A 21571-nucleotide genomic window follows, 5' to 3' on the forward strand; every position below is an offset into this window, starting at 1 on the left:
GTGACCGGTGGACAATAACTATCCAGAACCTTAATGTGACGCAAAAGAATTAAAATTGTGTAGCTAAAATGAGCTCCTTTGCATCATAATCTCAGCAAACAAAATCTTAACACATCAACAGCAGCATATTCAAACTTTAAAACCACCTTAAACAAATTCTTTATTGCCAGCGCCACAAATAAGCAACCATTCTGCTTATGCTTACCTCATCCTGTGCCCTGTTCGTTATACACGCTTCACAAATGAGCGTACCCCGTGCAAAGGGTCATCCGATACGCATCGCAAACTTCACGAGAATCATCAAAGGATAATGCTGGTCCCAAAATCATTAGTTTCGAAAACATTAGTCATTCCATCAAGCGGGTTACTAATGATCTGCCTGCCAAGCGTTGATGCGCCCTCTGCTCTCGTGCTAACTAATTTTTGATTCTCATTTCGCCGTCATAAACACAAACCTAAACAAGGGAGCGCACCATAATATCACACCGTTTGCCCGATCCTGCTCCGTTCGTTACGGTGTACGCTTTGCCCCTCGGTTCGCCTTGCCATGGTTCCGGTGGATGCCGAGTGGGGGATGCTGTTGCTATGGTCAAAACCAGCCCGACAGCATCGTAAAAAGCGACCAATTTTCTTGTTTAATTAAGGTCGCCTTTTCGCAAAATGTCTACCTTCCTTGCTGCTGTCCCCCCTTCCCACCGCATACCAGCGCCATCAATCCCAATCAGCTTCATGTGGCGATCTCTTCGGTCGAGGATGTTCTGGAAGCTTACCTTCCAGATTGCCGCACTCCCCTGCGTATGACGTTACGCACCGTTTTGGACATTCTTCCACGCACAAAAACCTTCAAAACCATATTCCCATGCCCTAGCGCAATGCAAGGTGGTTGAGCATGACAACAAGGGTAGCTTAGCCACGGTGCTCCACGTGCCCGGGCCGAGATCGAAACTGGCCGGCTATCCACACTGCTCACCCGAAGTATCGCCCGGGAGGGGATGGCTATCAGCAGCAGCCACACGTTTACAGGAAAAAGTTCTTAGAAAGTGCCATGGTAACAAAATCCAGCTTCCGAGAAAATACCGTCTTGTCCCACCGTCGACACCATTTACGCAGTTACAATTTTTAATGAGTGTCATTTCCTCCGTCTCAAAATCAGATAATTAATTTCTCTGCACACCGGTGAAATGCTTGTGCTGTGCTGTGCCACGCCACGGTGCGACTGTGAAGTATCCCAAAACACGGCATCTACCACGTTGGTGTCAGCTGTGGGGTGGCAGTGTTCTGTCGTACCGAAAAATGCTGATGTCTGCTGATGGTTATTGCTTCAAGACAGCAGGCGCCCAAGGACGAAGCTCAGGCCAAACCAAACGTCAGATTACAAATACTGTCAAAGTAGCGAAAGAAACTATTCACAACCATGGAAACAGCGTCGCATCAGGTTGCCTCCTATTAGCCGCCCTGCTCAGTTGCTGCTGCTGCTGCTGATGATGATGATGATGGCTATGAGCATCTAGAAAAGCTGCTCTATCTGCTTTTAGCCTCTCTCCCCCCCCCCCCTCCCCTCCAGCCAGGTACCGTTGTAAAGTATCACAAATAAGAACAAAAACACACATTATTTGCTGCTTTGTTTTGCAGATTTTCTTCGCATTTAGCATCGTGCCCTGTCCATGCTCGGTCACCACCACCCGTGTTGTCATACCGTGTCACAACGATGTCTTAACGACAAGTGGCTTCATGAGTGTCATTAAAAGTAGTGCCTTTCTCCCCCCAGAATGTCTGCCAGAAGCGAAGGTCTCAACTGACGCGTGCTCGCCAAAAGGTAACATGGCAACTGCGAAGATGCTTCGTTTTTTAAATGAGTGTGCTCCACCTGAAAAGAGGACAAAGTGCACTGTCACACTTGCCCTCATTATTCGGTGACACTCGAGCACTCGTCGGGTTCTACATCATTTTCGCCCAACTATGGTTATGTGCCGCGTTGTTGGATACATCTTCCTACAGGCCCGCAGAAAGGATTTTGCAAATGGGTTTGTGCTGCCTGGCTCTACTGTTCTTGTTCGGTGATGAAAACGCTACTTGTGTGTAGCATACTTAATAGCTGTAAGAGCATAAGGCATGTTCGTGGCGTGTGCTGGTACTATTAATAATTCCTTGCCTTACAGCCGTACATTAAGGGAATGAAAATGTAAAAATGAAGTTACTTTTCATTATCGAAACTATAGGGGGAAAGGCACTGGGGAGGAAAAGCTCGTAGCAGCAGCAGCAGCAGGAGCATTGGTATATACTGCTGTTTTTTCAGTTTTAACAATGAGCTTCAGTGGAATGACTCACTCATGCCGGCTTGTTGAGCACTTCATTTCATTTTCAATCGTATTATCATCTTTTTTCCCTAGCTTGGAAAAACATCTTGACGATGATTCTTTACTATAATTTCATATTGCAATCAATTCATATCATGTATACAGAACGTTGCGCCAGGAAACCTTTTTATGAAATCATAAAGCTGATATCATAATGATAATTTTAAATTGTTGTGTCAGCAACTACATTTTATTTCGAAACATATGAAAAAAACTTACTATAAGTGTATCTTTCAAAATACTTATCCTAGAATTTTCACTACAGTAACAATTTGTGTTTAACTCCTAAGGTAACAGCGCTTTACCGAATTCGACATGCCTTTTACATTTCCCAATTTACCGTTCTCTGTTGTCGTCATTTGCAATAAACATTCTAGTCAAAAAACCTATTTCAAACTCACACAAACATATGTGAGTAGTTTTGCACCATCTTCGAACATCATGTACAGGTTTCCTTCTTCTGTCGTTCATTTGAAAAACTTCAAATTCATGCAAAATCTATTTTCACCACCATTCCACAACCACAGGACACACAGAAACTAATTTTTACTCCACTGTTTACTGTTGCAACTTGTACTAGTGGTCCCAACCAACCAGCCAATCCTTTCCGCAACACGAATCCGTGATCCCGTAGCCGAACGCCACCAAAACCCGCAAGCAACAAGAATGCTGGTGTCTGCACGTACGGCGCCCCTGTCAGACGCAGCGTTACTAGTTCCGGGAACTCGGTCCGATTCTAGCCAAGGGCCCTCCAGTGAAGTACAACGTTACGGTGCGTGTGTCGGTGTTGAAGAAAAACTTTTTCCTCGAGGCAAAACTTGCTCTTGCCAGCAACGCTTCCGGTGTTGCACACGTTGCTTTGGTATATAAATTTTGCATCCTTCTTTTACTTACAAGCTTCCAACATGGCCGAGTAGCGTGTCATTCCAGCCTTTCATTTTCAGCCTTTTTCTTGGTACACATATCATACATTCTGCCTAAACCAAAATATCCCTCGTGGTGGTGGAAGGCAGGAATGTGTGGTGCGTGGAAGTTGTGACCCAATCCCGTCGCCACAGTCAGAATTTGTACACACACACACACACACACACCGTTCGGCAAACGAAAGGGAAGTAAGATAATAATTGAATTGTAATTGAGTTTGGTCCAGAAAGCCAGCCACCAACCAGTTTCAACGCGTTCCGGTATAAGTTTGTAAGTGTTAACTACGGGCTGTGACGCGTGGACTGCGTGACGAAGAACAGGTGTTAGGGTGTGCTGTTGCCCGTGGTCAGCCGACATTTTTCTTTCCAGTGGTGAGAAAATTTATTATCCTGATTAAACGGTGCCGGACCCGGTTGCACGTGACCGGAAAGCGAAAGCACATCAGGTGCATAGCGAGCGAAGACACTCAAGACGGTAGCTAGAATTATTAACCGTAGCGCTTGGTTTTCAGATAACGCTCATTTCATTAACCTTCGATCGTGAGATGGTGCGGGTGTTTACTGTAGTCAACACGAAAATGAGAATTGTATGTGTTATGAGCAAAAAAAAAAAAGGATTTTGCACCTCATTATGAATAGTTGTAACAAAACACAGTTGGCTACGTGTAACGTCCGGTGATAGAAACTGCTGGATCGCTGATCTTCACAAGGTAGGACCGGAGTTCAAGCCCCACCCGGTCTATTCCCTGGAGGGAGAACTGACTATGACCTTGGAGATCGTTAAGCCAAGAAGAAGATGTAGTCACACAAGGAGTGACATATGGGTGATATAATTGGAAAATAATGAATATTCCTACCGAGTGTAACGTCGCAACAGTCAAATAAAACTTCCTTTTTTGCTTTTGCTTAAAAGAAAAGCATAGTTTAATCACATCAGAAAGTTAAGCTGTAAACCTCAAGGCCATATCGCTGATCTCTAAACGCGAGTTTAACGAATGCCTCTGTACGTGCTGCACCCAACAACAGCAGATATGAATTTTGCATAAGCTGCATGGACTTAATATTGAACCGACTTGGAAACTTTGCAGCGAAGCAAAGTTTCGTGTGCCCCTGTCAGTTCACAGAACTCCCTTTTCGGGGTTCGAGTGTCAAACGGCAACATTGAGCTCCAGCCAACCCCATTGATGAGAATATTCAACTATCCAACAAACTTTCACTACATTCTTACCGTTCGATGCGTGTGCGGATGCATTTTCTCCCCGAAGCACGAACGAAATAAAACTTTTCTTTCTTTCCCCTTTGTTTACGTCTCAGGTACTAAAGCCCTTGTCTGTTGCCTTGTCGGAAAGCAGGATACATTATGCATCCTCATTAGCGGTTTACCGCTATACAACGAACGACGCAACAATTGAGACGTACCACGCGTACATCATCTCACCAAAAAACACTGGCGTAAACTTAATTCTTTGCGCAAACTTTTGCGAGCCAAACTTGTTCATCCCTTGATTCGCTTGAACGCCCGGTGCATCGATAAGCAATTGGGCAGGCAGCGCTACCGTTCATCAGAAAGCTCATCCGAGCGAATAAATATCTACCGGTTCAGTTTTTCCAGTTCATGACTTTCCCAAATTGACTACAACTACTGCCCGTCCCGATCCGACCGCAGATTAGTGTTTCGGGTCACCGGGCTCATACTCGACCCGGCAGTTTCGGGTTGGGCGTAAACGGTCGGTGGTGATACTTGGAAATTATACCCTCGGCCGCAAATCAAGTACGAAAACAAAAACCACTCAAACAAACCCACATCAACATCTGCGCCTGGTCGATGGCGTTCCGATCCGATAGTACCGTAACAGACGCCCACACCTACACCCCTCACCAACGAACAGGACGACGATGGTTTTCATGATAAGAAACGAGTCTCCGAGACATCCAAACCAAGCATTCGTTTCCCACGTACGGCCGGTCCGTTTGTTCCTGTGCTTTCAAGAACGGTACACCGCACTTAGGAGCAGATTTACCCATCAACCCTGTAAGAAGAACAACAGCAACCAAAACAGCTGCCGTTTACGCTCAAGTGCTTGTGGCTGCGTCTCTTTGCTACGACGCAACTATAATACAACTGCACGAGGTTCAAGATACTCCCGATGGTATTTCCCTCCAGACTATTTCCACCTCGTTGAAGAAAGCTTCAACGAGAGGGATCCTCATCGTCAAAACCTGGTTGGTATCGCCAAACCACACCACGGCCAGCAATCCTTTAAGAGGCATTATCTTCCAGTTGCCACCCTAACGACAACACCGGTCTGCTCTTTCATCACTCAACCAACCATGGCTGTGTTTACAATTGTCACTTTGTTCCTGGCAGCTTCCAAGAATAGTGTCCATCGTATTGAAAAGCTGACTGCTTTCTTCTGCTGTCCCAACCCTTAAACGGAGGGGAGAATAAAAGAAGAAGCACCAAAAAAAAAAGTAGCAAACGAACCTAAACCCAACCACTCATCGGTGGCCGTCTGACCGTACCCGTGCACACTTGTCAAAGTTTTGTGCCACACGGAAGTGAAGAGAAAAGAAAACCCTCCTAAACCGTCCAATAGGGCTTTGCTGCCCACCATCTGTTGTCGATGGCGGGCTGGTGTAGGTTGGGTTATTTGGGACCATTCTGGACATTCTTAAACCTTAAGTAGCATACCGCTTACCCGTTGGCCTTCCGTTGACAAGTGACTACCGCACACTGCATGTATGTGTGTATGTGTGTTTACTGGTAGGGGACAACAGGATGGCGCTTCATAACTTTTTACCAAGATCTATACAACGTACAAGTGCACATAGGAAGTTTTAGTTTGTCCACAGCGAGCATTGTGTACTTGCCTGGTTTATGCTGAGGAGTCAAGTTCTACAACTTTCGAGTGCTGTCGAAACGTACTATTTAAGCAGCGCTATAACGGGAAACGGGTTTTACTGTAAGAGTGGAAAGTTTTCCCTTTATTTTGTACACTTGTTTCACGTAAGTGTAGAAATGTATCGTATCGATGATTTCGCTTCATCGGAGCACACATGCTCACTCTAAACTATGCTACGATAGTGACGGAATTTTTATAGCAAAGAGAGTCTTTTCCCAAAAAATATTAGTTTGTTTTTATTATATTCATGCTAACCATGTGCATAAATAATGAGTGTTGACCTCCTTTTTTCACACACTGGAGTATTAAACTACTAACACACTGCACGCTAGCGCAGAAAAAAAAACCCAATGGAAAAGTAGTTCGTGAAGTTTTATTATTCAAATCCACACCCAAAATCCCATGCACTAGTAAATCATTCATACAATAACAAATGATGCACCCATGCAACGTATAGTTCATATAAATTGCAACCCACGTTCAGCGACCACTCAAGCGTAGCAATTAAATAGACTGTGATAGGGATAGAAACCATACGAAACGAAGGCGAGCCAAAGTGCGTCACCAACTAAACTATTTATTGCCTCCAGGGTTGCGACAGTGAGCTGCAAACAAACGCTTTAAAAATAGCAACACAAAACAAACTTCAACCAAACCGGTTAACCTATCCATTTTTATCTGTTTTACTTTTATTTTCTCGAGCTGCATTTAAAACGGCATACCTAGTACCGCAATTGTGTTTACTGTTTCGATCCAATCAGCAAAATACAAAAATGATCAATTTCAATTTGTTGTGACAGACCGCAAGAAACCACACAACCGCACTATACGCACCAGCCTATCGGTGGGTCTGCTTTACCCATTGGTGCTTTCGATTGTTTGTTACGCTTTCCGGATTGTCTGCAAATGCTCTAGCACAAACATGCAGTACCCACAGCATAGTCATGTTTTATTTGCCACCCACCATAGCTATTGAATGAAGCATAAAAAGAGTTCTTTTTTTTCCTCGTTTCATTATGCACTTAAGCATTATACTTGACCACGCACAACAACGATGGTTAAGAGAGGATGTTCTATTATTTTACACACAATCACTTTATGCGCTACCAGGCGTCTCCATTGCACTTTACGTGAACGATCATCCAAATTGTATATGTCTGAATGCTGCTGCTCTCGTGATGCTTGGAATAGATACACTTTTTCAACAATGAAGAATTGAATTAAAACAAATATTTTCATATTCAAACAAGTACAAGTCCATTCTACAATCAATGAATGTAAAAGCTAACCTTATGATTCTTATTTTTATAAAATAAAATACAAAACTACACTAAGAATGTTAGCCTCCCGTATGGCAGAAGACGATTCTTTTGATGACACAGATGGAATCTTTTGGGTGATTGATATAAAATATTAATATTAAAATATTAAAAATAAATTAAAATCCTTGAAATGCAGGACCATAAAATACGAATTTATGAAGCATTTCTCTTGCTGTTGCGTAAAACTACACATCCTACAACTAGCTACGTGCTAATTTAGAACCATAAAAAGAACATCCGAATGACAACTTACATAGGAAATAACTCTAACCAAACGAATGCTGTAACGAGCACCCGAACAATAAAACATCCCCACACAAACCACTGCAATGTTTCGAGAAAAAAAGGGGGAAGGTGGAAAATTGTGCACCAACGAAGAAAACTGCCCGCAACCGTATAATCGACGCCAGGGCTGGTACATTTATGCAAAATCAGTTATTGGTGCGGTTAGTAGCATGCAGCAATAAACAGCCGTCAGACGTCAACCTCTTACAGCACCGGCAAAAGCCTCTGCCTCTTCGTGGCACAAGTCTTTATGGGGCGGTTAGCAACGTTGCCAAAAAGCCACCCATTTCCCTGGTTTTTTCCCCCCAAGCGCACACACCACAGCAGTAGATGAAAATCGAATAGAGTCGCAAGCGCACCGTCGTTTACGGGGCTCAATCACGTACAGTTTATTATCGCTATTAACACGAAGTGTTGCCATATTTATAGGGTAATGCAATGTCGACGCGCAGAGCCAGCTGCCATCGTCCTTAATTTCCCTGTGCAAAACCACGTAATGGGGTTTCCGTTACGATCTCGAGTAACGCAGACGGGTAGCGAAAGAAAGAAAAAGCCACCCTTTGCAAAATGCTACACTGCATTTTTCCGCCCGTTCCGGCGTGCCACATGAGTCGACTGTGTGGGGTAAGCGGATGATGGGTTCTTGTTTCCACTATTTCATGCTTCATTCAATTACTTACATTACAAACCAGCTCCGAGAACTTCCGAAATCGGCTCTATTTGCTAAGCTAAATTGCTATAAATTTGCCCGAACAAACCCAACTCCAACGCACCGGCAAAGGAATGAAGTTATTCCAATATAATCAGCCTAACGGGTAGGAGCGTTGCGCTTATACTGTTCGGCAGATACGGCTTCTGTTGTTGTCCACTTGCACCTCTTTGCACTCGGGGAAAAAGGCTTAAACTTCAGCGAAGCTCATGTCCGGAGGTCTAATAAATATTCAACAAGCATTAAAAGACAGCGTGCTTGAACACGAACCGCACCCGGGCAAGTGCATGGACGAATGTGCTTCCGGTGGTTCCGTGGATAGTGTTTGCATTAGCAATGCATAAATAAAAATTGAATTGACCACCAACGCAGCACAGTCGGGCGATCACGCGTTTCATGAAAATCGGCCCAGCTGTAGTACACCATGAGCCCGGGAACGTGTTATCGCGCTTGTACATGTTCCAGACCGCTAGCCCTCAGCCTCGTACCGCTTCACTAGCACCGATCAACGGTAAAGCGCACTCTTGCACGAATGCATCTTCACAATTGCGCGCTCGTCCTCGCCAAATTTCACCCATTTACACGCACACACCTACACACCCCCACAGCACGAATGGTGAAGGCTAACTAGTTAATCCTTTCCTCCGAAATTTCCGGCCCTCTCCGGTTGGTTCCGGTCAATTTCCCAACCAACAGATTCCACCGTTTTCCGTCGCTCCGTTCACCTTTAGCCACCACCACCACAACGAGCACAGCCTACTAGCTCGGCTCAACTATAACGCTTTTTTATCTGCGCATTGGCGGTTTTCGTGCAACGATTGTGAGCCGGCTGCCACTCGATTGCAGGCGTTATAAATTTTACTTTGCCAAATTTATCAGACCATGATTGTGGGGAGTAACCACCGAAAAAAAATTATCAAAAAAAACTACACCAAACCAATTGAATCGATGCGTTCACCGGGCAACGGTGCGGCTTGAGTGAATCCCGTGGATTATATGGCACGGAACGAAATCAAACCAATCATCGTAGGGCAGTGTTCGTTACTTTGCAGCGAAGTTCGCTGTCAATTTACGTGCGGAAATGTAATGCACCGTAAGAATGATTGCGGGTTTTTTGTTTTTTGCTGCGCTGAGTGTCTTCAACGACCGTTTTCGTCAGAAAGTTTTAACGTTCATCATGCACAGGGCAGATATTTTACTGTGTTTGTGAAAAAGGAAAGTCAATTATCTTTATCTTCAAATTTTTAAAATTTGTATGCTTTCAACATGTTTTAGAGCAATTTGTATTTCTGTAACATTAAACCAAATGTATTGTTTACTTTGTAATTTGTTAGCAATATGCAAGGAGTGTAAAAATATGTAGATAAATAAGTACCAAATTTTAAACAAAAATGAATATCTAATTGTATACAATCTTCAAAAAGTTCTATAACCACTCTTAAAGTACTCATAGAACATCAGTTTAAAAAGTGTGAAGGTGATCTGAACGTTGAAGACGTTGAAGTAAAAGGTATCTTTGGTAAGTTAGAAAACTAAAAAGTTCTAAATAAACACTAAATGTGAGTAGTTCATAATTCCATAAACAACTATAAGCTGCTAAAGAACTAAAACTTGAAAACTCTCCAAAGCGTGCAAGCGATACGATAGTCCAGAATAATCTATGTTTATCATATTTTAGGATATACCTCATTCCAAAACAAAACAGAATATAACCCAACTTCACGTCTTCAGTGACCATCGATTGAAAAAGTTTTAAGTACATTTCAAAAAATTCGAAACACTTCACGTAACAATTTGTTCATAATAAACACAGGATCGATCTACTCTAGCACTTGAATCATACTCTGAGGTCACAGAAACATTCTAGCAATTATTTTCTCTTGGTAAATCATTACCATTAAAGTTTTTGTTCATCGAGCAAAATGGAAGCTGGTCTTCTTTGATTGGCGAAGGATAACGGAAACCCTCCTCGTATTACACACTTCCGGGGATAATTCTTTGCAAAAATCTCTCCCATCCGCAAATAGCCCTTAGGAAGACAAAGTGACAAAATTGCGTAAGTTGTCTCACTGCTTCCATGATTGCAACTCAATCAAAGTTTATCCGTTTCGAAACCAATGTTCATAAACAAGCGTCAGCAAACGATGGTTTATATATTGTTTTCCTTTTTCTTGTGGTCCCTCACAGCCGAGCTACTTCTCTGGCCGTGTAAAAGAATCCGGTACCGGCAACCGAACCAGTCCCATCACGACCAACAACGGTAATCCATTTATAATTCCATGGAGATGTTTTCCTCCCTGGACATTATCACCTTGTTTCTGACATACTTTACCGTTCCAATTCAACGCCCCAGCGAACAGACACCTTCAGTAATGTTTGTGTGCCAGCACACATACACACACACACTCACAAGAAACTCGAAACGGCGATGTGGCACCGTTGCCGTAACTTATGTCAAACAAATTTAGAAAATTTCGGCCCTGTCACTCAATTCATTTCCCCCAGTGACTATTTATTGCCCCGCCGGACGGACCACAGGACGCCACAGTTGTAGGAATGAAATTTTCTACGAAATAAAACTTTCGTCCTATCTCCCCGAAGGCGGGCCTAAACCATTCTTCACACGTACCTACGCACGAGTGGCTGTTTACTCACACGCGTGCACTCTCGCTCATAGCCACACAAACACACACCGTCATAGATTCGGGTCCGTAAATAGCTAACCTTCGATGTGGACCGCGACCCTGGTCAGGACGAACTTTACACACACCATAACAAACCAGTTTGTTGATTTGTTTTGTTTGGTGCGCCTATCCGAGCCACATACCACACGCCACTGCCATCGGATTTGATCCAATCTAATCAGAGAGTTCATGCAGACCCCAAGATGTGATAAGTCCGGCGTGTACGTTCCGTTGGGAAAAATGGAATTGGTAAGAAAAACATGGCCCAAACGATGGTTTATTGGCACTGTGTGGGCCACACACGGACGGTTGCAGCCGTTTGCGTCGAAGCTCCCAATTTTCCGGGGTTTGACAAGCGCAAGGCCACGAAGCAACCATGAAACGACCCGGCAGTTTGTCGGCCGAAATAAACATGAGTTCGAAAAATGAACTTCTAGCCGGTTGGCCGAAGATTTTATCTCGGCAATACCAAGCACACCAACCGTCTTGTGCTTGGAAAATGGAAAACGCACAGCATACCGAGACCCTATGGGAATCGGGGCTAGCGAAAGTGGCTGCAAACCAAGGAGAAAAAACAACTTCCCAAGAATCGAAATGATTATCAACCGAACCAAACTAAACACGTCACGGAAAACTGACGTAAATGGTGCTGGAAAAGGGGAGAAAATTCGGGCACCCGTTCCGTCCTCGTGTCAAGTGTTGATGAAACACGCTGCACATTCCTTCCCAACAAGCTATTCGTTCGGATCACATTCGGTCGCGTCAACTAGCGCGTGGATAGGCAATGAAGTGGTAAGGACGATGATAAATCACGGCAAATATTTCATTAGAAAACCGGTAAAGTTGTCACCCCCGGTAGAAAGGAAGAAAAAAAGAGGTAAAGAATGCTCTTTCCAGAAAAAAATCTCCCACTGGAAGGTTTCACATCCAACATTTTTTTCCTTTTTACCGGTGTTGCATCCTTCCCAGCGAGAATAATATATGAACGAGGAAAGCGCGAACACACGAGAAGGTGCAGAATGGTGAAGTAGCAGTACATCCATCCCATCTTAGTGACCCAAACCAATCACCACGATTCACATTTTCCAGAAACAGCAGCAGCAGCAGAAGCAGGTGCGGCAACAAGATGGTCCGATTCTGTATGAGGTCTCTGCACTGTTGTTATGTCCCTTTGTTTTGCGTCATTTTCCCAAAGCACTTTTGTCCGTTTTCCCGCTCGCTCGTTTCGTCTTTTCTTCTGTACCAACAAAACCCACAATGCTAGTTCATCTTATTGGCCATCGGCAAGAATAAACTCAAGCAGCAGCACGAAGTCCGCTTGGAGATTTCTGTTTTAGTTCCGGTCCCATAAATAGCGTCCTTATTTTCCGCTTGCTACGTTTGTGATTATGTTTTTTCTCTCCTTTTTCTCCCTTTCTACCTGCTTTAAACCTCGACACAGATAACCCACTGACTGAATGGGCAGCACAGCCAGCAAGCAGCCATTTGTTGCGATACAACATCTTTAAATGGATGAATTAAAATGGAAAAGGCAAACCGAACCGGACGGCTGCCCCCTAATTGGATCGATTTGAGATAAACTTCAATCGCAAAACAAAGGGTACGTAATAAATGATTCGCCTATGACTAACGACCGACCGACAGCTAGTCAGCGCGGGTCCGAAAGATACGCAAAAAAACAAGCATTCCGACCGGCAATGCTGAGGAAGCGTAAAATTAGAAACGAACCATCAGGCTCACGGACGGTACCGTACCGAAGTGCCCGGATGTGTTTAAAGCATCCTTCCCAGTCAAATGTGTTACCAGTTTCATCTGCAAATAGCTCGTTTAGGGTAGGTGCGGCTGCGTAACGTGCAGTCTGTCGCAGATAATTATGTATGAAAGGAATGACGTGAAAACTTCCACTTTGCATACCCTCCCACAACAGTAATTATCTTTCTGTGTGCGGTTTCTTCGGCAGAAGATAGAGTGCTTTCGAAAGCACACGACCTAGCGCAAGATTTGTTTGGCACATCCATTCCCGGATGTGCGAATAATTAATGAGTGTAAATCAACCTTTTCAATGATTAATTATGCTGCGAGACCGCCTAACACAGCGTGAGCGACAAATATTTGATTTGTTTCCTTTTAAAATTAAAGTCCATTATGAGGTTTTTGGTGCAAAAAAAAAATGAAACGCAGTTGAGCAAGAAAATAAATGTAACACCGGATCGTCGCCTCGACAGCGCGACAGCCCGGTAAATAACGGTCAACAACTGAGTCAAGACTCTGTTACTCGTGTGTTTAAACTTGCACCACAGAAAGCGTAAAATGCTTTCAGCTGACAGCCACTGTCAGGTAATTTCATTAGTATTTTACCCATGTGCCAACAACTAACCGGCCATCCTAGGAAATGCTATGAAAAGGGGTGGAAAATTATAAAAGCACATGAAAAACCGCGCTTCCACCGCGACCACCGGTGCCCCCATTGTTTGTTTACTATTCATTACACCCGATCAATAGTATTAATGACTTTTTACACGCATTTTATGACGGTACACGACGACCACAGTCAAGTTTATGTTTTACCACTTTTTAAATCACTCAACTGGAAGCCTGTTACGCGGAATGGACCCACGCAAGTTGAACATACCCATGCAATAAGGGGCGCATATAATTATGCTACCGAGCAGTGAGCAAACACGGATGGCTCCCACTGGAACGATGGAAGCACGGGGGCACAGCTGCACGGACAGATGCGCCACCGGACATGATTACTTCCCGCCGGCCGATGTCTAATTATGGTCGAGATTATAAATTTTACTCTCGTCTCCTGCTCGTGCTCGTGCGAACAACGGTTCGACGTGGCTGAAACGCTAATGATCCGGAGGGAACGGTGGTGGGGAGCAGATCCGGTAGAATGAAAGCGGCGAAAGTTGACAAAGCGGAGTGAGGGAGCAAGCGAGCGAGCCACCTACTGCCTGTATACAGGGTATACCGGGTGTAGTCGGTCGCTTGTTATACGATCAAACTTTCTCCCCTGAGTAAAGCTCCCGGGGCTGGTGGAAGCGCCAGCATGGAGTTGTTGGCCCGGTTTGCCTAACAAATAAATTTTCAATGAGGGTGGAGAGGGGACGGCTGGAGTGGCAGCAAACGTGCGGTACCAAAACAAAGAACGGTCAATGGGTTTCCAGTTGGTAATCATCAAAATAATTAATTACGAGCAGTAAAATTTTAATAAACCATGCTCGTTCGCATACACAGAGCAGAGCGGCATTCGTTCTGGAAAGAAGAATCCTTGTTTTGCGCTTCCAACTACAAAAGAAAACCGCGATCAGTCCTAAATCCGATCGAGCTTAAAGTGGACAGAATGATCAATGTTTTATTTAGAAGGGAAATATCCATACTATCGCTCTCTCTCTCCCTCTCTCTCCCTCTCCCTCTCTCTCTCTCTCTCTCTCTCTCTCTCTCTCTCCTTCTCTCTCTGGAGTGTATTAAATACTCTTACCTTCTATGTTTTGTTGCCAAAAGATCCGTAATCCTTTACGTGCTAACCCTTACACACAAAGACTGTTCTGTGTATCAAAGGGTACACCGTTTTCTCTATCTCCAGACTGCTACACGCAGTTGTGTTTTATGAAGCCAACGAAGCTGTCTAAGAGCTTGCTCCAAACCTTGACGTCGCTACCCTCATTTCCGAAAAAATAATCATAATCCACACTTTTGCCGCTGCAAGTATGGCTTCCCTTAGGGATTAAATCCTTCCTGGCGAAGATGTGCCACACCTCGGGTATCCGGTACGACACACACAAACTTACAGCACATCAATCGTACCGCGATCTGCTTGCAATCAGTTATAATCACATCACCATTTGCACTTCCAATCCACGCGAACCAGATTATCTTTATCAACACAGACTGCCAAGGTTGACGCCGTACTAGGCGCCTCCACCGATCGATTGATCTGCTTACGCTTTAACCGGGTTTAGCGTATATCAAACGCTAATGACATTTGCCTTTCCGACCAACCGTAATGGGACGACCGGAGAAACTAAACGCACTGCACCGTAACACCACAGCCACGCACCACCACGCATCTACTGGCGACGCATGTATTTCATCCTTTTCCCAATCACTACTATCACGGTGCACCGACAAACACTGGAGAGCAAGCGAAGTAAATTAACGGCGAATGACAAGCAAACCCGGCGAAAACAGGCAGCGAACCATACGAAGCAACAGCGGCAGTCTTGATCAAACAAGGCTCAAGACGGTACCGAGAGAAGCTTCTGCTTCGTTGCGTTTTCCCGTTTGCTAACTTTCCCACCCAGAATGAAGAGACTAGCAGGGCAAGAAGGTAAAAATCTTCCCAAAACTTCCCCACGCCACCGTAGTCAAAGGCCTCGCTCCGTAAGCTTCATTGCTGTACAATACACACATTCGCGGATACACACATAAGCACACATTGAAACCTAGCCACGCATTCATGCGTTTTGGGCTGTGGGAGAAAGCTTTTCCGGGTCAAGGGATACCTTGCACGTCTCCCCACCCCACAAGCAATCCACGAGAATCGCGGATCACATTAACGGTGAAATGAACTGACCCCGTCACTCCACTAGACAGACAGACCGACATGAAAACACTGACAGTCGGATAGACAGATGGACAGGTTTTAGGCAAAAGAAAACAAAACGAGAAAAAAAATCACACCGCGATACTGAACCTGGTGGTACGAGTTTTGAGTAAGAACACTGCCGAAAACCGCGTGATACTAGCCGAAAACGCAACGGATGCTTTATCGCGTCTGTTTCGTGTACACGGCACACACGCACACTCACTTCTCGATAGCGACCGTTTCGATACACTGCCCGACATAAACTAACCGCTCGCGTATGGTGATAGCTTTGCTGTGTCTGGTTGTACCAAAACACTGCCCGAGACACAAGGATTCGGCGTTCGGGCAAAAGGACTAGCACGAGCCAATTCCTGCTGTTCGTTTCGGGTGCTACCAGCTGCCGGTTGATGATGATACACACCACCAGGATGGTTGAAGGCTCGCTGTAGTGTAAAGAGATGTTGCACTGTTCCATGTTTGTGCGCATGCGTCACTGGAAGGCTTGTCCCTCCGATGAGGTGAGGTTTGTTTACGAAAATTGCTCCATGAGCGTGCTAGAATGTGTATGAAATAAGAGCCGCCCGAAGGATAGCCGCCTGGCGGCATTTTTGCACCTTCTGGGCGGCTGACTCGCGAACGAAATGTTCATTGCGTTCACCGACACTGAATACAGAAGGCGGTTTCTGTTGTGTGGAGAAACGGAATCAGAGAAGTTAATACGGTAATTAATTTATAATTCGTTTTTTTTATTAAAACTCAGGAAGAAAGTAAAATCAACTAAAATTGTGTCTTCATTCTTGAATAATAGAGCTCTACGCCGCATATTATTGTACAATAATTCCCAGGGTATTCTCTCATTATTTGAATTCGAATTTGAAAATCAAAGTCAAATAAGGGTTTTATTAGTTTATTTTATGTATGACGGCTTGCGCCGTATTGTGATAATGAGTTCATTTTAAATTAAGGGTTTATTATGAAAAACAAATCGTTTTAACCATATGCATACCAAGATTCTTGGTCAAAAAACACAATAATCGGATGAATATGATAACTTTCATAGAAAAACTAACAAATTACTCCAATAAGAATTTCTACTTCTTTGTGAAATGAACTTCTTCTCTATTATTTCATTTACTTGATTTTACCCGTATTCTTCTTCTACTTCTTGGCTAAATGATTTTATCTAGGTCAAACTGACCATATAATGCCTTACTAAATTCATTGACAGTCGGATAGTCAGTCTTCAGACTACAACCGAACGGTCTGAAGTAGGATTTGAACACCAGTCCTGCCTCGTGCAGGACTCCTACCTCTACCACCGGGCCACTCCGAATTTATCTTTAGCCGTCCATACCCGTATCTTCAAAGTGAAAGCACCGTACAGAGGCTCGATTGAAACGGGATCTGATATCGAGTCCGGCAGTGTAATGAATTGCTCCAAAACTGCATCTACCATGCGACCTTTTAAGGTTTAGTTTGTAAAAAATGCCTAGACGTAACTTTTTACCACATAACATAGATTGTCAGTGTTTGATAAATCTATCCATAGTCAAATTAAATACACCGCCAGACACCAGACACGATTGAAGCACTGTTCGAGTTAGTTTCATTTGATCCTTCCACACGGTACCGCTCGATACAAGTGAAACCGTGTACTTTATCGCGTATCAAATCATACACAAAACCAAAAAAAAAGGATGACAATATTGATATTGCCTACAGCACACAACGTTAAGCCATACCAATCAGATAGCCGGCGAATGTATGTGCCAGCACACAAATTGCAATACCAATTTGAAACATGTTAGTTATAATTTTGATTTTATTTTTCCATTTTTTTCGCACCTGCGAATAGTATCGCATCACCACGCGAGCGCAAGTTTCTATTTCGCATATTAAAATTTTGTTTGCTTTCCATCAACCACCACCACCGCCGCCGACAGCCACCACCGCAGCGTTCAGCTAACGATTGGGTAGCTCTTGCCAACGGGCCTATCAGGCGTGCATGGTAATATCACATTCATCGCACCGAAGGGATTATCCACCGGTCGCAACTTCGCCACGCTGACCAACATATACGTGAAATCATTATAATGAACAAACATGCGGTACATTGAGCCGCGGAGGTAAAGCGTTGCTGGGCAGTACGGTGGCAATACGGCAATGTTACACCAGGACCGGGAGGAACTTTTTTTTAATGTATTTCAATATCCAATTCCCACGGCACCCATGCGTGGTTTTATTTTTGTGTGGGGTTTTCCCTTGTCTGTACAAATTTGTGTTCCTCTTTTTTTGTGCGTGTGTGCCATAATAATTGCGTTCATGATGTTTAATCTATTTACTTCCCAAAAATACGTTTGTGAATTTTTCCATTTACCGCTTTACAGCTGAGTGTAGCAAAACTGTTGGACAAGATAAAGGCAACCATAGTGAGTAAATTGTTTGTAGGGCATCAAAAATTTATCACAAAAGTACTAAATTCGCGAAACAAGCCAGTACCACGCGACCGACGCGTTTCGTTAAACGCACTAAGGACACCTTTTCGAAACGTGTCTGGCTGATGTGCGCTGGGTAATGAATCTTGGAAGCGAAACATTCGTCGAAAAGGTACCGTTTCGCATCAGAAATAGAGCATAGAGAAGTCGTTTCACGTATTAGTCGCAGTGGAATAGAGATTGTTAGCATACGAATGAATTCCTTTAAGAGATATTAAGAGATTTAAATAATTTGAACACATCGGGCAACATAAATAAATGGTTTTTTGAATAGCTTTCTTGTTTTCATAATCAGGAGCATTAGATGAAATGCAAAAATGGAAATTGCTCCAACATCTAAAGCGTTTAATTTTATGTTATATTATACAGACAATTAATATGAACAACACTTACATACATTGGATTTTTTCAACTAAATACATACCAGTACATTCATTTCAATTTAAAAATTCCCTTACAGACAGACTTTAATGATTCTTTTCTCTAATAAACTTATTTCCTACATACGTCACTGCATGAACCCTACAAAAACATAGACTGACCAACATTGTGGTGCATCAAGAGGGAGCAAAACTATGCAACATAAAAGTATCATCACAACTCTATGAGCCTTGTACGATTATACTTCACTGAATAGTGTGACTTTTACATCCGTTTTTCTATCTCACTTTGCAGCTATTTTCGCACTACAAAAGTATGCAACATCTGACAACCCGCACTTTCAAAGTGAAGCTAAATTATATTATGCATATCCATCATGATTCCATCATAGTTACAAGCAGACCGACCGACCCAGTGTGTCAGTGTGCTCTTCCCATTCTCGTACCATGTATGCACATCGATGCGCAGGGAAGAATGTTCTACCGTGACTACTAGCGGCAAACATAAATTCAATCATAGCCCTACACGGTTTAGCACCGAGATCAGATGCAATTTTTAACCTTTCCCTCTCTCTCTCTCTTCAAGCCGCCACATCGCTTATCACCCCGTTGAAGAGTAGAATTTCATTTCTGCGAACATTTGCCAGCAACCAAACAACCTTCACGCTTGAAATTCTACCAACGTATCGTCACTTTCACCATCTACAAAAATGTAGATCAGTTTTACCTCCACTGGATATGGATATGGTAGTTGCAGTGCTGGTCCTGCATGAAACGCTCAAAAGGAACCAGAAGTACCACTTTTTGCTAGCATGACTCAACGTCGTAATTTAATCCGCTTAATAGTGGTTCTGCACTACACGGACGACGTCTGCTTGAGTTGGATGCATAGAGAGTTACCTTCTTGCCATCTCATTTCCCAACGAACAGGCTCGAAATTAACCATTAAAATTCATTAAATTGATACATCACAAGCATTCTTCTTTCTTTCAACTATCCACGAGCTCTTGCTCTGCACGAGCCGATACCTTTGCAGCACGATGTTCTACCGAAAGTAAACATCGACAAGCGATACTTTCATCATGTTCCCTGCCGGTCACAACAATCGCAGGAGAGTTGGGGCCTAGGTCAATATTTATTCGAGCTACCGGGATTAAAGGGTTTAACGATTTTAATATTTCAACGCTTTCAACCATCGCGGATGTAAACACTGCGAACGACAACAGCAACGCAGCGTCAGCTCAATGTGTACCGCGCGCGCGGTCAACATTGGAAGGTCACTGCCGGTAGTACAGCAACGCTGGTCGGGCGGTGTGTGGCGCATTTGAGTCAAGTGGTTGATCACAATCAGGATGTCGAATCTGTAATCGAATCGCACAGTCCCGGGGGTGTTATTTGTGCACAAGGAGACCGTTTGTGATACAACGAGTGGCATTGTTTTAATGAGTTTTATGATCGATGATCGTACCCCTTTTTCGCAACGTTGAACATCTCGTTCGGCTGGATGACGACGCGGGTGCCGTTGTAGCGCCAGTAATTGAAATTGGATCACTCACACCAGCATATTTGTTCACACATTTTAGTAATCATCCGAGGCCGGATACCGGGATAGTATGACCGGCACAAAGTCATCGTACTGCGCGATGAAGAAATTGCCCGCCACCGGACTGCCTAAGCTGTAACGGCGGGCAAAGTCTCGGGTACTGAACCGTATCCTTGGCGTTCGGTTTCTGTGAAAGAAAGATGTTGCTTTAAACCAAAGAAAAACACAATCCTTTCCATTTTGTTTCGCATGAACAGAGTGGAAAAAACGTACTTATTTGAGGCACGGGGTGCTTCCGAGTAATCGTTCCACGATTGCTGTTGAAATACGAGAAAGATGTACCGATGGAAACCGACACCCGACCGAGGAAATACCGGAATGTACTCGAACAACGTCTCGCCGTTCTGCACGTGCCGTCCCGGTATGTTTCCCACGAGCCAGTGTGCAAACTCACGGTTCCACGGTTCCATACGGCTCGGCGAGTCCGGATCAATCATGACGAGCGTGTAGAGCGCCGTCGGATCGGCATACCACTCAACCTTCGGCTCCTCGCGCACCTCGGCCGGTGTCAGCTCCTTACCAGCGTCCACTAGCTTCTTCGCGCGGTACACCACCTTAGCAAACGCGTCCGGTGCCCGATCGATCAGCACCGGCACGATGTCATGCTCGGCAAAGAACTGCCCAATGTCCACCTGCATCACTGTACCGGCCGGTCACTGGTAAAACACTGACATCCGCGTTCCGCGGTTGTGCTCAGCAATACGGACGCGGGTCTCCGATAAGGCACAAGCACAGTCAAAACCACTCTATCACTTGTCCAGTCACCGTATCACGAGCCGATCACGGTGAAGGTTAGGCCTAGGCCCGGAACGAACACAACGACTATCATCAGCCCATTCGCCCAATAATAAGCAGCATCCGCGTGACGCGGCGGACCGATAACCACACAACAACAACACCAGCACTAACCCACAAAGCGCACTTCAACCGACCGAACGAAGAGAATGATTCAATTGCATTAGACTGTGTACGTCTTCCAGGTCACACATACAGCTACTTACCGGTTAGGTGTAGGGATGTGTAGCTTCGATGCACCGCCGTTTCAGCTGCTCAAGTGCACTTCCCGCTATCAGCACTTCCGATCAACCAGATTACCTCGGTGCTGTTAGCTCATCCGCAACCTGGAGCAGGTCTGCGTCATATGGTATTTGACTTCTATTTTTAGACACAATCTATCCTTCTGCGGACAGTTGATAATGCTCGGTCTGAAAGTGGGTCAATTAATTCTGGTCACAATCATGTGAACTGAAACAAAAGAAAGAAAAATAGAAATAACATTAAAATAACAGAATATTTGACATATTCAAGTATTTAAA

The 21571-nt window shown here is 44.2% G+C and overlaps 4 protein-coding genes across 4 annotated transcripts in view; 1 reads left to right on the forward strand and 3 right to left on the reverse strand.

The window, feature by feature from the left end:
- LOC126558402 (sorbitol dehydrogenase-like) overlaps positions 1–21571 on the forward strand; it is a 286926-nt gene that overhangs the window by 210573 nt on the left and 54782 nt on the right. The gene's annotated exons all lie outside the window — the stretch shown is intronic.
- Positions 1–21571, reverse strand: part of LOC126557604 (protein arginine N-methyltransferase 1) — a 724795-nt gene that overhangs the window by 63388 nt on the left and 639836 nt on the right. The gene's annotated exons all lie outside the window — the stretch shown is intronic.
- Positions 1–21571, reverse strand: part of LOC126558443 (phosphate carrier protein, mitochondrial-like) — a 92794-nt gene that overhangs the window by 8753 nt on the left and 62470 nt on the right. The window lies entirely within an intron of this gene.
- On the reverse strand, positions 10889–20932 carry LOC126559151 (protein D2-like). The gene is made up of 3 exons (XM_050215266.1): positions 20469–20932; positions 20229–20382; positions 10889–10904 (listed from the first exon to the last, which is right to left on the reverse strand). Exons 1-2 carry the CDS (start codon positions 20891–20893, stop codon positions 20232–20234), a joined length of 576 nt encoding a protein of 191 aa, XP_050071223.1. The 5' UTR covers positions 20894–20932; the 3' UTR covers positions 10889–10904; positions 20229–20231.

This window comes from Anopheles maculipalpis, chromosome 2RL (assembly GCF_943734695.1).
Source record: "Anopheles maculipalpis chromosome 2RL, idAnoMacuDA_375_x, whole genome shotgun sequence".
In the NCBI taxonomy this organism is placed as follows: Eukaryota; Metazoa; Arthropoda; class Insecta; order Diptera; family Culicidae; genus Anopheles; species Anopheles maculipalpis.